We start from the raw sequence: 15,299 nt of genomic DNA, 5'->3' as shown, positions 1-15,299 counted from the left end.
CAGTTGGTGACCCCACAGCTAAAGAGTGGAAAGAACAAAAAGAAGAACAATGGTTTAAGCTGGCCGTGAGGAGGCCCATGGGCCCTAGAAAAGGTAGTTGGGTCACTGCCCACAGCCCAAGATCTTTCACTGCCTTCCCCGGTGAAAACACAGACCTCTCTGCTCTTGACAATGATCCCAACACCAAGGACTCTGCCCCAAGTCACTGCTCCCTCACACCTGGCCCACTGCTGGCAAGCTGGAAACCGCTACCCAAAACACCCCAAATAAGAGTAAGTCCCTAGCCACTGCTCCTTGGAGCCTCCAGCAGGAGGTGCCAGGCTTTAGGAAGCCATGAGGATGGAGAGGCTGGGAGAAAGGACAGCAGGATGGTCTTTGCTTTGCATGCAGCCAACTTGGTTCCATCCGTCCCACCATGCAGGGTCCCTGAGACCGGCCAGGAGCAATCCCTGAGTACCACTTGGTGTTACCCTGACTCACCTGTTTCGGGGTTGTACATGTCCCCATCATTCACCAGCACTTTGTTGAAGAGAACCACACCCGCCTCACTGGGGAAGGGTTTCTGGGTTAGCCCCGCTGAGAAAGACACCACGGATGGAGCTGGAAGCCCTGGCACAGAGGGAAAAACCAAAGTGGCCATAGACTCCCTGCATGGGCACCTGCCCCATGCAGCCTCCTCTTTCCATCTTCCTGAGGGATGATTCCATTCCTCACCCAAGGCCACGTAATCCAAGGCAGGTATGAGGAAACTTGGCAGGATGCATGTGCTGCCAGCACTGCCTTATGTGCATAATTCAGCTTGGAGGGGGGAGGGGGCAGGGAATTGCAGAGACCAGGAACAAAGTCACTGACTGACCCTGTCCCCCAGGAAGCTGGTGAGGCTGCACTGAGCAACAATTACTCATGTGCCAGGATCATATGCAGAACCAAACCGCTCCCTCAAAGAGTTTTTGGGGAGCTTGGGCCCCTGTGGAGACACTAAACTAGGACTGGCAAATGGGGGAGGGTGGAACCATCCGCCACAGTCGCTGGTGTGGCTTCACTTTCCCAACATACATACCTGGAGAGGCCATGGTCGATGACTTGGGGTACCCTGAAAGACAAAATGGGGTGCCAGTGTTAGACAATCCTATATATCTCCTCCTGCTCAGTCCTCAGCAGACACAGCTTGCTCAAGGCTACATAGTGCACAGTTGCTACACACAGGAGTCCCAGGTTGGATGCCCAGCATTGCTGTCCCCAAGCACAACTGGGTGTGGCCCCCGAACAAAAACACAGAAGTAGACTCGGGACTGCAGGATCAGTGCAGAGGGCAGGAGACACCGTGCAAATTCAGCATAGGAAATACCAGGAGAAAGATGGGGTTCAAGCATGCTTCAAACCCCACATGCACCAACTACAACTACCAGGTCTTCTCTTAACCAGAGGGCTCAAGATTTTGCTTATAGCAAGACTAGGGTGGGTGTGAGCTGTGTAGTATTGGGGAAGGACAGATGCATGTCTGGAAAGACCAAGGGATACTAACAGGATAAATGACCAACCCTGAACAACCTTGGAGAGTCAGGTGAGAGGAGTAGAATCTCCCTGTCACTTCAGGGGGTAAAGAAGTGCCCAAGTACCACACACCTAAATCTCGGTACTGGTCGCATTTCAGGGGGCAGCTCCTCTCACTGTGGTTTGTGTGTTTGTTACTTTTTTTTTTTTTTTTTAGGCCACCTCCGGCGGTGCTCAGGGGTTACTCCTGGCTGTCTGCTCAGAAATAGCTCCTGGCAAGCACGGGGGACCATATGGGACACCGGGATTCGAACCAACCACCTTTGGTCCTGGATTGGCTGCTTGCAAAGCGAACGCCGCTGTGCTATCTCTCCGGGCCCGTGTTTGTTACTTTTATGGTTGTTTTTATTGTTTGTTTTTGTTTGGACTTTTTGTTTTATTTTGTTTTGTTTGTTAGTTGATCTTGGATCACACCCAGCATTGCTCAGGTCTTATTCCTAGTGGGGCTTATCAGACTTTGAGGGGTGTCACGGATCCAAACCAGGTCATCTGTGTACAAAACAAGTGACCTGCCCACTGTGTATTTCACTAACATCATGTTTCCATGATGGAGCTCTCAGTCTCAGTCTTCTCTGTAAAACAATTCATCCTAGTGTCACTGAGCAGGGCAGGTGTTGGGGGGGATGGAAACAACAGGTATCTAGTCCCATCTGTAGGGTCCTCCCTCTGCAGCCTCCTATCTGGGCCTATATGGTGTTGACCTGACTCATGGAACCTCAGGAGCCCAGCCTGGGCCAGACTTTTCCCCACCCTCCCATCAGGTCCCCTGGTCCTGTCTGTCCCCTCCCCGGAGAAGGGCTTCCAGAGCAGCTCAGGTACTCAGACTGCAATTGTGTCTCTGAGTACCTCAGAGTGTCTCCTCTGTCCAACATTCTATGGGCATAAACAAAGCCCAGGGCTTGTCTCCCATGGGGACCTCACTTAGGTAGGACTTTGAGGGTCATACCCTGGGGAAGTCCTGAAACAGTACCACAGTTGGTCTTTTTTTTTTTCTTTTTTTTTTTTTTTGTGGTTTTTTTTGGGTCACACCCGGCAGTGCTCAGGGATTACTCCTGGCTCCATACTCAGAAATTGCTCCTGGCAGGCTCAGGGGACCATATGGGACGCCGGGATTCAAACCGATGACCTTCTGCATGAAAGGCAAACGCCTTACCTCCATGCTATCTCTCCGGCCCCACCCCAATTGGTCTTACCTGGTGCTCCTGCATAGCCTTCAACACTGGGGACGGACCCCTGTCCCATCTGGCCATCCACACCATGCGGCAGGCCCTTTCCTGACATGCCCATCCTTCCAGGGGGCCCGGCCTCCCCTGTCTCCACGATGTCCCCTGAAGAGCCAGGCAAGAAGGCTAGTCCTGTCCAGCCAGGCCAGGCTGGTGGTGGCAGCGGCTTCGGGGGTTTCCCGGGCAGCTGCTTCCCAGGATCTTCGGGAGGGGGTGGTGCCCCTGGCTGCGGGCTCAGTTCTGGGTGAGAAGGCGCAGTAGGAGCTGCAGGCAGCATTGGGTCTGGGGCTTTCGTGGATCCTTCTGGAGCCTTCCCAGATGGTGGAGTCTGAGGGGCTTCTGAAGGTTCATCAGCTGCACATTTGGAAAAGGGAATGGAAGAGGGAGAGAGTTAAACACAGTAGGTTCCCTGCCAAGTCTAGAGGTCCACAATCCTCAAACCTGGGGAGCAGGTTCAATTTCTTGCAGAGCCTCAGGGACATGGCAGCCACTATAGCACAAAATGACCGAGTTGTGCTGGTTACAGGAAGGGCGTGCAGCCCGGCAGCAGCTTTCCAGGCTCTTCTCCAACAGGGGCAGGAGCTTTCTCCTGCCAAGGGCCATGTGATACTCATCACATCATTTGCTGACCACACTGTATACAGGCCTACGGGAGCAGCATCTGTGTCTGCCCCATCTTACAACAGCTCTGGGGGGTTCACAGGAGGCCGTGCAGTCTGGCTCCGTCCCCTCAAATGTCCTGATGATGATACCCCCTAACAGCTTACACATAACCTCAGTGGACTAATGTTCTCAAAATCAAGCTCATCTCCAGCTACCAGGAATAGCCTGACCACAGGGTCCTTCGGACACCACAAACAGGCGTTGGGTGTCCTCAACAGCAGTACCCCTTTCACATCTGAGTGAGTGCCCATGGATGGGCACTCCTGATGCCCATGCTTCCCTGTTCTCTGGGGGCAAGACTGTGAGTCCAGTAGGAAGCGACCACCCTTCCCTTTTAACTTCATACTGGAACCAGTATTTTATTTTTGTTTTGTTATTTTATTTTATTTTATGTTTGGAACCAGTATTTTAAGATGCCTTCCTGACGGTCCATGTAGCTTCTAAACACCATCCAACAGACCAGGTGACCTTTCCTCAAAGGCTACCCTACCTCCTCCTGAGCGCAGTCAGGCCCAGCTTCTGAGTAACATAATGGTGGCCAAGCAAATCATAACTGAACTCATGGTCCAGTTTTGTTTGAAAACTTGCTGAGGAAGCAATTGCAGGTCAAGAACATGCTCACCATCCACTCAGGGAGTCTATTTTTATCACAGCCATTACTGACCAGAGATCTGTAAACAATCAATTCCTGTAGACAATGAAGTGGGTGATGTTTTCCAGTCCCCAAAGGTGGTAAAAAGTTAATAGTATCCTAAATGTAGAACAGTTAGCTTATCCCGGAGGGTGGTAGAGAGCATCCTAAATGCAAAACAGTTAACTCCTCCATAGGACCAGGCAGCATCAGGACTAAATTCTCTTCAGAACCCTGATTAGGATGGGCTGTGTTTGAGAGAGAAACTGAAACAAAGGGACCACCAAAAACAGTGGTAGGCAGGAGGTCTGAAACACTCAGTCTGGAAACAGTGCACGTGAGTCGGGAACAAATAAGAGAAATTCCACTGCCTTCCAGCAAAGCTCTCGATGCTTTTTTAAACCTCAAATTGGAAAACTTGGAGCCACAGTACAGCATGCAGCCAGTCTGGGTTTGAGCCCCAGCACCCTATATGGTCCTAAGCACTGCCAGGAGTAAATCCTGAGCACTGTCATTTGTGGCCCCCAAACAAAACAACAACAACCTAAAGAGTCTGCAGGTTGGTGACAGAAAAATTAAACTCTAACATAACCCACAGTCAAGATTACCTGGCAGATAAGATCATCATCAAAAAAGGTAAAGGCCCCAAAACAAAGATCCAAACAACAAATGACTGGAGCTTAAATGTGTGGACACAACAGTAAGAAGAGAAACACATGGGGCCAGGTGCAAGCGGTAGGGCTAACTGAAAACTGTTTTCCATAATAAGAAAGTTCATTGCAAGAGTTGTTAGGCTTAAAAAAAAAAATCAAAGAAATATTTTAGAAAGAAAAACATGAAGGGGCCAGAGAGATAGCATGGAGGTAAGGTGTTTGCCTTTCATGCAAAAGGTCAGTGGTTCAAATCCCGGCATTCCATATGGTCCCCTGAGCCTGCCAGGAGCGATTTCTGAGCATAGAGCCAGGAGTAACCCCTGAGCATGGCCGGGTGTGACCCAAAAACCAATATATATATATATATATATATATATGAAAAATAAGAGAAGCCATAGAAAAGTGGAGGGTGAATTCAGAAATCTTCACCGAAAAAAAAATTAAAAATAAAATCAGAAAAGCTGAGCATGGTTGAACTGCTTGAGAATTATGCACGCATGTACACACACACGTCTCAGAATTGTGGAAAAATAAATCCCAGCACAATTGTTGAATAAAAGATCCTCAAAAAAGGGGGCCAGAGAGATAGCAAAGTGGTAGTGCATTTGCCTTGCAAGCAGCTGACCCAGGACCAACTGGTTCAAATTCCGGCTTCCCATATGGTCCCCTGTGCCTGCCAGGAGCTATTTCTGAACAGAGAGCCTGGGTACCACAGGGTATAGTCCAAAAACAACAACAACAACAACAAAATCCTCAAAAAGGCATATTCAGAGCACTAAGGATAAAGAGTATACAGAGTTAAAGAACTTCAATGGGGCCAGAGCGATAGCACTGAAGTAGGGTGTTTACCTTGCATGCAGCCAACCCAGGACAGACCCGGGATGCCATAAATAAAATCCAGATGACTCAGAAAAAGAACTCTAGGAGTGAAGTTATTTATTCTAAAAAATTTAAGTAGGGGCTGGGAAAATAGTTTAGGGGTTAAGGCACTTGCCTTACATGAAACAAAACTTGATTTGACTCCCATCACCACAAATGGACACTTGGGTACCTCCAGGAGTGGCCCCTGAGCACAGATTCAAGAGCAAGCCCCGAGTGCCACCAGGTTAGGCCTAACCATCCCTCCAAATGAAATTAACAAATGATGTGGCATAGAAAATTGAATTGAGAATTGTAGAGGTGGCAAAGTCACAATCAATGCCTAAAAGTCTGCAGATAAATGCCACAAACACTGCTGTTAATGAAGAGAATGACAACTTATCAGAGAAAACCAGTTAGCACATGACAGTTTAAATACTGGCCCTGGTTCACTGCCCTGTAACTATGTTCACAATCAGGAGAATAGGAAAGGGGTCATATGGAAGTCTCATTGATAGGCTGTAGTTGATCAAGTCTGAATATTAGGTATAAGATTTTTTCCAAGAGTCTGAACTAAGAAATCAATTTAGAGATATGATGACAACAATAAGAGAAGACAAAAAAAAAAATGGGGCCGAGAGATAACATGGAGGTAGGGTGTTTGCCTTTCATGCAGAAGGTTGGTGGTTTGAATCCCAGCATCCTATATGGTCCCCCGAGCCTGCCAGGAGCGATTTGTGAGCGTAGAGCCAGGAGTGACCCCTGAGCGCTGCCAGGTGTGACCCCCCAAAAAAAGAAAAAGAAAACAAATGACAGCTGCTCGTGGCTCTCTCAGGAGTGGAGCAGCAGACACTGGTTTTCATTAGAAACTTCTCTAATGGCCTGGTTCTAGTCCTCAGTGGTATCTTTGGTGCTTTCCAATCCCAACATGCTTGTGTTTTTCCCTTATATTCTCCTTTTTTCCTCTGGACACTGTCATCCCCCCCCCACACACACACACCTGTGATAACACGTGTACTGTATACTTACTTACACAGCTGTGCTCATGCACATGTCAGAAATCCAACTGCTGAGCTCACTCCCCTTTCCTCTCCTCATACGCAAAAGCACACCCTGATTTGTGCTGCCCTGATGACCAGTCCAGAGAATCTAATTCTAAATTCAATCCTGGCTCTCCTCTCACCCCACCTTCAGGGTGTCCTTTAGTTCTTCCTGTTTTGTCTTTGGGTCACAGCCAACAGTGAGGTCCAAGAACTGAACTTGGGCCTCCCTCCTGCAAAGCATGCACTCCTGCTTAGTGGAGCCATGTCTCCAGCCTTGACTGTTCTCTAGAGAGCATTGTGGACATATTCTTCCCCATTCAAAAACTTCTACTGCTCATGATACCAAGAGCTTCCTCAGTCTGAGAATTGCACTGCCACCATTGCTGTCACTTCTTTTAGCCCACTTCCCCCACACAGCTCTCAGCTATGCCTCCCCCTAAAACAAACTCTTCCATAACCACACTGAGAATATGGCTATGCCCATAGCCCAAGTGCCACCTGGAACATCCTGTTCTGCATGAAGCCAATAGAAATCGACCCAGTAGGATGTGATTAACCCTGCCTCTAATCATGGTACTCTTTGAGCCCTGGTTGTTTCCCTCCACGTTTCCTCTCCTTCCTTTCCTGCTGGATAAGTGTCAAGAACACATCTCTAGTGTCTTTCATCCCCAGAACTTGACACAGCACCTGACATGTCACTTTAAGACATTTCAAATGTTAGATGAATAAAAGGCAGCTGGCAATACAGCAGGGACTATGGACTATGCCCTAATTCTTGCAGCTAGATTGAATTCTGACAGAGACGATTGTCTTCTGGAGTCCTATTTGGACAGCAGGGGCTTGAGGATGGTGAAAGTTCCTCTGGCATCCACCTCTCCTACACCACCTGTTTTGGGGTGCTAAGTGAAAGCTTAGTATGAATGAGTAAAGATATCGCTTGGGCCAAACATCCTCATCCCCGTGGGCCCCCAGGGAATTCTCGCCCAAGGGCTAGAGAGAACAGGCTGCTGCAGCAAGACCTTCCTATGGCAGAGAAGACAGTAATGAAAATATTACTAGCCATTGGATCTGTCCCAGACCAAGTTGTCTCACTCCTGCTCCTCAGCTCTGAGGGGTGTTTCTGATGCTCACATTCATTACCAAACTAACAAGACAGCCCACCATTTGCTCTCTGGCAGTCCTCTTCCTGCGTGGAACACATGTTTCTAATCCACATGGACCATTTCAACTGCATTCGTCCCGAAGACCAAAGGCCAGGCGGTCAGACCAGCACATGTGTAATTGCTTGAGGGAGGTTGGCCTCAGGCCACTGGGGAGGTGAGGGTCCAGGGAGCTCCACAGCCTTGAAGGGATAGACTTAACCCGGGCCTGGAAAGAGCACTTCCTCTCTCTCAAAATTCTTTTTTTTTTGGTTTTTGGACCACACCCGGTGGTGCTCAGGGGTTACTCCTGGCTGTCTGCTCAGAAATAGCTCCTGGCAGGCATGGGGGACCATATGGGACACTGGGATTTGAACCAACCACCTTAGGTCCTGGATCGGCTGCTTGCAAGGCAAACACCGCTGTGCTATCTCTCCGGGCCCTCAAAATTCTTATTAAAAGTTCATTTCAAAAAAAAAAGTTCATTTCAGGGACCAGAGCTATAGCACAGAGGTAAGGCATTTGCCTTGCATGCAGCTGCCCAAGACCTGTGTTTGTTTCCTGGCATTCTATATGGTCCCCAAGCCTGCCAGGAGCAATTTCTGAGTGTGGAGCCAAGAATAACCCTGAGCACTGCTGGGTGTGGTCCAAAATCCAAAAAAAAAAAAAAAAGTATTTCAGTGTGACTGACGGTTTTACAAGCTGGTTCTCTCTCCCTACACAGGAGCCTGGCCCCCTCTCACCCTGAAGGGTGACCATGAGGTCAATTTAAATTGCAAAAAAAAAAAATGGTCCTAGGGGCCAGAGAGATAGTATTAGGGCTACAGTGCTTAGCTTCTATGTGGCTGCCTCTGTTACACTGGTTCAAATCTCAGTACCACCTACAGTCTCCCAAGCACTGCCAGCAGTGATCCCTGAGTACCACCGGGTGTGTCCCTCCCCCCAAAATAACACAAAACAAAAAATATGTCTCTCAATGGGTCCTTGGTTCCAGGTGCAATCTGTCATCGAACATGAGGCTATGAAGGCACTAGCTTCAGGTGTCAAGAATCAGAGTTGGGCCCGGAGAGATAGCACAGCGGCATTTGCCTTGCAAGCAGCCGATCCAGAACCAAAGGTGGTTGGTTTGAATCCCGGTGTCCCATAGGGTCCCCCGTGCCTGCCAGGAGCTATTTCTGAGCAGACAGCCAGGAGTAACTCCTGAGCACCACTGGGTGTGGCCCAAAAAAAAAAAAAAAAAAAGAATTAGAGTTGAGGCCTGGCTTGGAGAAAGCCACTGAAACTTCTCACATTCTCAACTGCATCCATTCACTACCCAAGTGACCTTGTGGGCCCCTGTCACTAGGTCAGTGCTAATGAGACATGATGGGCAGAAGTCATTTCCCTAACTATCAAACACTGCAGCCTCCAAGTGCAATATTCCAAAAGCCTGTCAAGGTGGAATCTTAGTGCAGGGCATCCAGAGGACATCCAAATGCAGCTGTTGGATACACTTTTGTTTTGTTTTTGGATCACACCCGGCAGCGCTCAGGGGTTATTCCTGGCTCTGTGCTCAGAAATCACTCCTGGCAGGCTTGGGGGACCATATGGGAAACTGGGGATTGAATCCAGATCCATCCCAAATCAGCAGCATGCAAGGCAAAGGCCCTATTGTTGTGCTATTATTGCTCCAGCCAACCACGACTCTTGACTTAGAAAAAGAAAATGTGGTAACATGCATACCTTGCATGTACCAGACCTGGGTTTTATCACTGACACCACCAAAAAAAATTTTAAAAGGTGTTGACGTCCATCAGCTAAGTGGGAGATGTGTCACTGCTGACTGCCACAATGAACAGCCACACACAGTCACCATCAAAACGCCTGCCCCAGAGATAGGCGGGGATGGAGTAAGAGGAAAATGGGGGACATTTGTGGCAGGAAATGTGCACTGGTGAAGGCTGGAGTACATTCTATGACTGAAATCCAACTATGAATAATAATTCTGTAACCACTGCACTTAATAAAGCAATAAAAAAAAATGTGAGGAGGAACTGCAGCCTCGAGTACCAAACAAACTCAGGTGAACCACAAAGGAGGATTTGGGGAGAGAGAATCACCAGGAGAGGAGGTGTTCCCCAAAGCTGGGGCTGCTCTGAGAAAATGAAGTCTAGAGCAGGGGTCTCAAATTCAATTTACCTGTGGGCTGCAGGAGGCAAAGTTGGGTTGAGGCAGGGCCGCATGAAGGATTTTACTTACCGAATATTCGCAATAAAAAATCGCATTAGTAAGAAAAAAATATCGGGCCCGGAGAGATAGCACAGCGGTGTTTACCTTGCAAGCAGCCAATCCAGGACCATAGGTGGTTGGTTCGAATCCCAGTGTCCCATATGGTCCCCCCATGCCTGCCAGGAGCTATTTCTGAGCAGACAGCCAGGAGTAACCCCTGAGCATTGCCGGGTGTGGCCCAAAAACCAAAAGAAAAAAAAAAACCGCATTAAACATTTGCATACCCCGCATTAAACATTTGCATACCCCGAACGGAACTGTTGGGGTATGCAAATGTTTAATGTGATTTTTTTTTTACTAATGCGATTTTCATTGCGATTATTCGGTAAGCGAATACTGCGATATTTGAAGGCCGGCCGCAGGCCACAAAATGTTGTACGGAGGGCCGAAAACAGCCCGAGGGCCTTGAGTTTGAGACCCCTGGCCTAGACGAACTTGAGGGAGGGAAAGAGGCAGACATGGGAAAGAGGAAAGTACCTAGGAGCAAATGGCAACTGAAATGTCTCTGGGGCTTGGATGGAATGAAAAGAAAAACTCTCCTCAGACATGTCCACGGAACGCTTGCTGGTTACATCCTAGAAACAGTGAGGTAAGGCCCAGCCAGGAGGATGAGACCTGATGTGACCATCCAGCACTACTCAGAACAGGCCTAAGCAGAAAACTGCTCTACTGTGAAAGAGAACACCAAAGCAGAGAAACATTGGGAGCAAGTGTTAAAGTCACACTGATCGTGGAACTGATTTTGGGAACACTGACGTTGGAATTTCTGGCAGTGAACTCAGAGAGGGGTAAGAGATCTGTCCTATCTAAGCTTTAGTATCGTCAAAAGTGGGGAGGATTAGTTGCAATTAACAAGATAGTTCCAAAGCCTACATGAAAAGTTGAAGAAGATACACCGCCTGATTTTAGGCTCACTAAAACTACAATAATCAAGGTGTGAGGAGCTCAGCACTGACTGGAAGTAGAGCCTAGAAGGACATAAATAGGTGTGTGCATATGGAAATACATACACATATGCAGCTTACCCACTGTTGGTGGTTGCATTATCGAAGTCAATGGTGTTCTCTGTCCTCAGTTCTCTCCCTGTCCCTCTCCCCCCAATCTTCTGGGCACAGCTACTCTGGCCTTTTGCACCTGACTGCATTGAGGACCTATTCTAAGAGCATCTTATTTTTTAAATTAAGCCCCATGAGATGCACAGTTACGAAGTTGTTGATGGCTGAGTATCAGTTGTACGATGTTCCAACACCCATCTCTTTTTATGACAAATTCCTGGGTCTCCCTAGTCCCTGCTGAGCTGGAATTCCCAGTGACCTGCTATTTTTTATCTCCCTCCCTGGGGCTTTCTGGTGCACAGTGATGGGAGGGCCCTTCTCGGGATTCCTCAACTTCCAATCAGATTCAATGTGACATGGAGGTGCACAACCTTTTCAGTCCTACTGTCTGATGAAAGTGTCTGATGAAAGCCGCCAGGGTGGGTTCTGAAGGGAATTGGTTGTATCTGAGTGTGTGTGCTGTTTATTTAGCTGTTTAATCTTTATAAAACTCTGACTTAAAAAAAAAAAAAAAAAACAAACCTCTGACTTAGTTCATCAAATGAGCTTAGACCCAAACTCAGCCAATTTTCAGGTCAAGGGCCAAACCTGTCATCATATTGGCTTCCATCCACTCTTCCTCCAGCCAGGCTTCGTGGCTAGAGGCTTACTGGAATAATCAGTGCTTTTCATTCTCACAACACAGCTTAAATTTAGCAGCGGAATGGTTGACCAGAGAGAGAATTCAGTGGGCTAGATCTAGTTTAGGACTCACACGTTGGAGACCTTAGTTTGATCCCCACAAGGCAAAGTCCCTTGATCCATGAAAACTCAACCCCCACTCCCTTCCAAGCCACAAGTTGGGAGTAGTCCTCTCCATCGCTGGGTGTGGCCCAAAATAAAAAAAATAATAATAAAAAGAAGCAAACAAAAACCCCGCAACTTGAAAACAATTAGGCATATATCTATAACACTCCAAATAAAAACATTTTTACTAATCTAATTCAAGCGCTAAAATATTACCCTAAGACATGAGCAGAGGATTGGAGATACAGCTCAACTGGGAGAAAAAAACAGACCTTGTGTGTGCTGGGCTCTAATTCAATGCTCAGCACCATGTGGTTCTCCAAGCACCAATGGATGTGGCCGTTTAAAAAATACAATAACTGGGGCTGGAGTGGTAGTACGGGGGCAAGGGGTTTTAGGGGGTTAACCTTGCATGCAGCTAACCCAGGTTTGAACCCCCCCTCAATATCAGATATAATCCCCCAAGCCTGCCAGGAGTAATTTCTGAGCACAGAGCCAGGAGTGATCCCTGAGCACCGTTGAGTGTGGTCCAAAAAAAAAAAAATTCAAAACCATTTTTCAAAAACTATATACAGGACCAGAGAGATAGCATGGAAGTAGGCATTTGCCTTGCATGCAGAATACAGTGGTGCGAGTCCTGGTATCCCATATGGTCTCCCAAGCCTTCCAGGAGCGATTTCTGAGTACAGAGCCAGGAGTAATAATACCTGAGCGCTGTCGGGTGTGACCAAAAAACCAAAAATAAAAATTAATAAAACTAGTATATTATTGCTTATTGAAAGAATTTTACTTAGCAAAATGTGAGAGATAAGAAAGAGAGCAATCTATGTTCAAGAGAAAAAACACGGACTTCTCTGGAGCAGGAAGCCTAAAAACATAACTTTTAAAAAAGATCAGACGAAAGCAGAAAAAATGGGAAAGTTGATGCTATTGAAACAATTCTGGGCCCGGAGAGATAGCACAGTGGTGTTTGCCTTGCAAGCAGCCGATCCAGGACCAAAGGTGGTTGGTTTGAATCCCGGTGTCCCATATGGTCCCCCGTGCCTGCCAGAAGTTATTTCTGAGCAGACAGCAAGGAGTAACCCCTGAGCAACGCCAGGTGTGGCCCAAAAACCAAAAAAAAAAAAAAAAAAAAAAAAAAGAAACAATTCTGGAGCACCAGACAGGAGCAGCCCAGCTCAGGTTTGTGAAGAATGAAAGTTTCCAGTGACTGGAGAATTACAACGGACAGAGGGAGGAGGCCCAAGTTCATCCTCAGCACCGCACCCTACAGTCCCCCAGACATCAACGGGAGTGTGAACCCGGAGGAGCCAAAAGAGGCCCCAGAAAATCTTCCAAATATGGCCCCAAACTAGAATAACAGAGAACTTCCCTGAAGAGAAATTTGTCCACCCACCACCTCCATTTCCTCCTTAGTAGCTTCTCTACCCATGGGAAGAGGAACGGTGAAAATGGGGTCCATACGGAACACTGGTCTACAGCAACATGCCAACTTAAGCAGTGGTCACTCATGGTTGTGAACCATGCTAGGGCCGGGCAGAACACTGACCCTGCCTTCAAACAGGTACGGGCAATAGCTAAGTGGGGATGGGCTGGGGAGAGCAGTCCGGGGATTAGAGACTGACCCAGGAAAGGGAGAGGGTGCCATAAAAGTGAAGGACTGTCCGCCTGCCCAGCTATGAAAAAAACCACTGAGCCAAGAATCATAACTGACACCTAACAGAAAAGAAGAGCCTCAAAATCAAGGATCTGGGAGTCAAAGAGACAATACAGGGTTAAGACACATGCCACACCTGGAAGGCAGCTGATTCTGCTTCCATCTCTGATATCACATGGTTTCTCCAGGTGCAGCCCTAGAAGCTCCTAACCAACAGGGTGACCTGTACCTCCGCAAGGCCTAAGCCCTTCCTCCTTGATTCCTGCACTGAGCCACTGGCTTGGCTGGCTGAGAATTCCTAGGAGGTTCCCCTTGGGCCTCCTCTGCACATATCTTTCCTCAAGAGTCAAGCTGTGGCCACAAATAACAGAAATGGTTTACCAAGATTTGAGGTTGTTATCTGGCTATAAATAATTGATCCATTGCCAGAGTTATAGTATAGTAGGTAGGGCATTTGCCTTGCACGTAGCTTACTCAGTATCCCAACATCACATGTGGTCCCCAACACTACTAGGGCTGATCCCTGATCACAGAGCAGAGAATCATCAGGGGTGGCCCAAAAATCAAATTAAAAAATAACTGACCCATTGCACTAAGTCCTCACTACACACCAGCTCCCCGCCTGCTTCTGTGAACCATACACTCCCTCAATTATTAGCTCCAGTTACTTCTCCTTCCAAAATCTCCCTCCAAAACTGCTTACCCTCCAAAACTGGGCTTAGATGCTCTCTTCATTCTCTGGGAGGCCCTCCCTGACTTACACTGCAGCTGGGCTGATTCTGCTGAGGCTTAGTACTAACCTTTGCACACCCACCCCTTCCCTGACCATTTCATTGCCTCTTTCCTCTCAGACTAACATTTTCATCTCCTTTGACATCCACTATCACCACACAGAGCTTAGGCACTTCTGTATAAAAATCTTACAACCTGAAAGAATCATCTTTGAACTGCTCATTGGGCTCTTTTATCTTATGTGTCCTCTCTGCAGATCCGTGTCTCAACACGAGCTAAAAATGTAGTAGAGGCTCGAGATATGTACTCCTGATTTTCAACTTGTCACTGTCTTGTTCTGTGACCTTAACTCCACATTTACCCCTGGACCTGCATACTCAGATTCCAGAGCTCCCTGGGATGCTTATTTATTTTTGACTGGTTTAATCATTGGCATTTCTCCAAAAAGCATTCTACATTCATTGCAATTATTTCATTCCAAACGGATCATCTCTGAGTAAAAAGGCTGCAACATGAGACACAGGGGGCTGACCTGGCCTGGGTGGGGAGAGCCAGGTTCTAGAGGATGCCTAGAGATGGATGATGGGAAGCCAACTGGGGAAATACCTAGAGTTCCCAGAGATAGTAGTTTATAGATAAGGAGTCATCTGAGCCAGCCAAGACCGGGAAGCTGGCTTCCACCCCACTGTTAGGCCCACAATGTCACTCTATTTTTATAGCTTGTTCTTTCTCACAGACTGAAATGATCCTATATCTCTTGAACGTTGAGTAAATGTTACTAGATTCTGTGTGTGTTCCTAGAAGGACTATCCCTCAGTGCTATCAGACTGTGCTTCATTTCAACACATGGAACCAGATATTTCCAGCTCTCAAATTTCCATGTATAAGGGTCACATAGAGAACATTACAAAGACCCAGGGTGGACAGGAGAAAGCAGAGAGAATTCAGGTGAGGAACTAGGGTCCCCTAAGTACCCCTGGGCACCCCTGAGTACACAATTGGTCCTCAACACATCCTTAGGGACTAGGTGATGTGTG

At 47.6% G+C, this 15,299-nt stretch overlaps 1 protein-coding gene across 1 annotated transcript in view; it reads right to left on the bottom strand.

Moving 5' to 3' along the window:
* EMILIN2 (elastin microfibril interfacer 2) overlaps positions 1-15,299 on the bottom strand; it is a 59,606-nt gene that overhangs the window by 1,533 nt on the left and 42,774 nt on the right. The window contains exons 5-7 of the mRNA XM_049769996.1: positions 2,748-3,131; positions 1,061-1,093; positions 481-609 (exon numbers count right to left, since the gene is read on the bottom strand). Coding sequence (XP_049625953.1) covers positions 481-609; positions 1,061-1,093; positions 2,748-3,131 — 546 coding nt within the window. The remainder of the gene's footprint in view (positions 1-480; positions 610-1,060; positions 1,094-2,747; positions 3,132-15,299) is intronic.

The sequence above is a fragment of the Suncus etruscus genome, chromosome 3 (assembly GCF_024139225.1).
Source record: "Suncus etruscus isolate mSunEtr1 chromosome 3, mSunEtr1.pri.cur, whole genome shotgun sequence".
Lineage (NCBI taxonomy): Eukaryota > Metazoa > Chordata > Mammalia > Eulipotyphla > Soricidae > Suncus > Suncus etruscus.
Note: the sequence above shows the minus strand (reverse complement) of the source record. Positions and strands in the feature narration are given on the sequence as shown.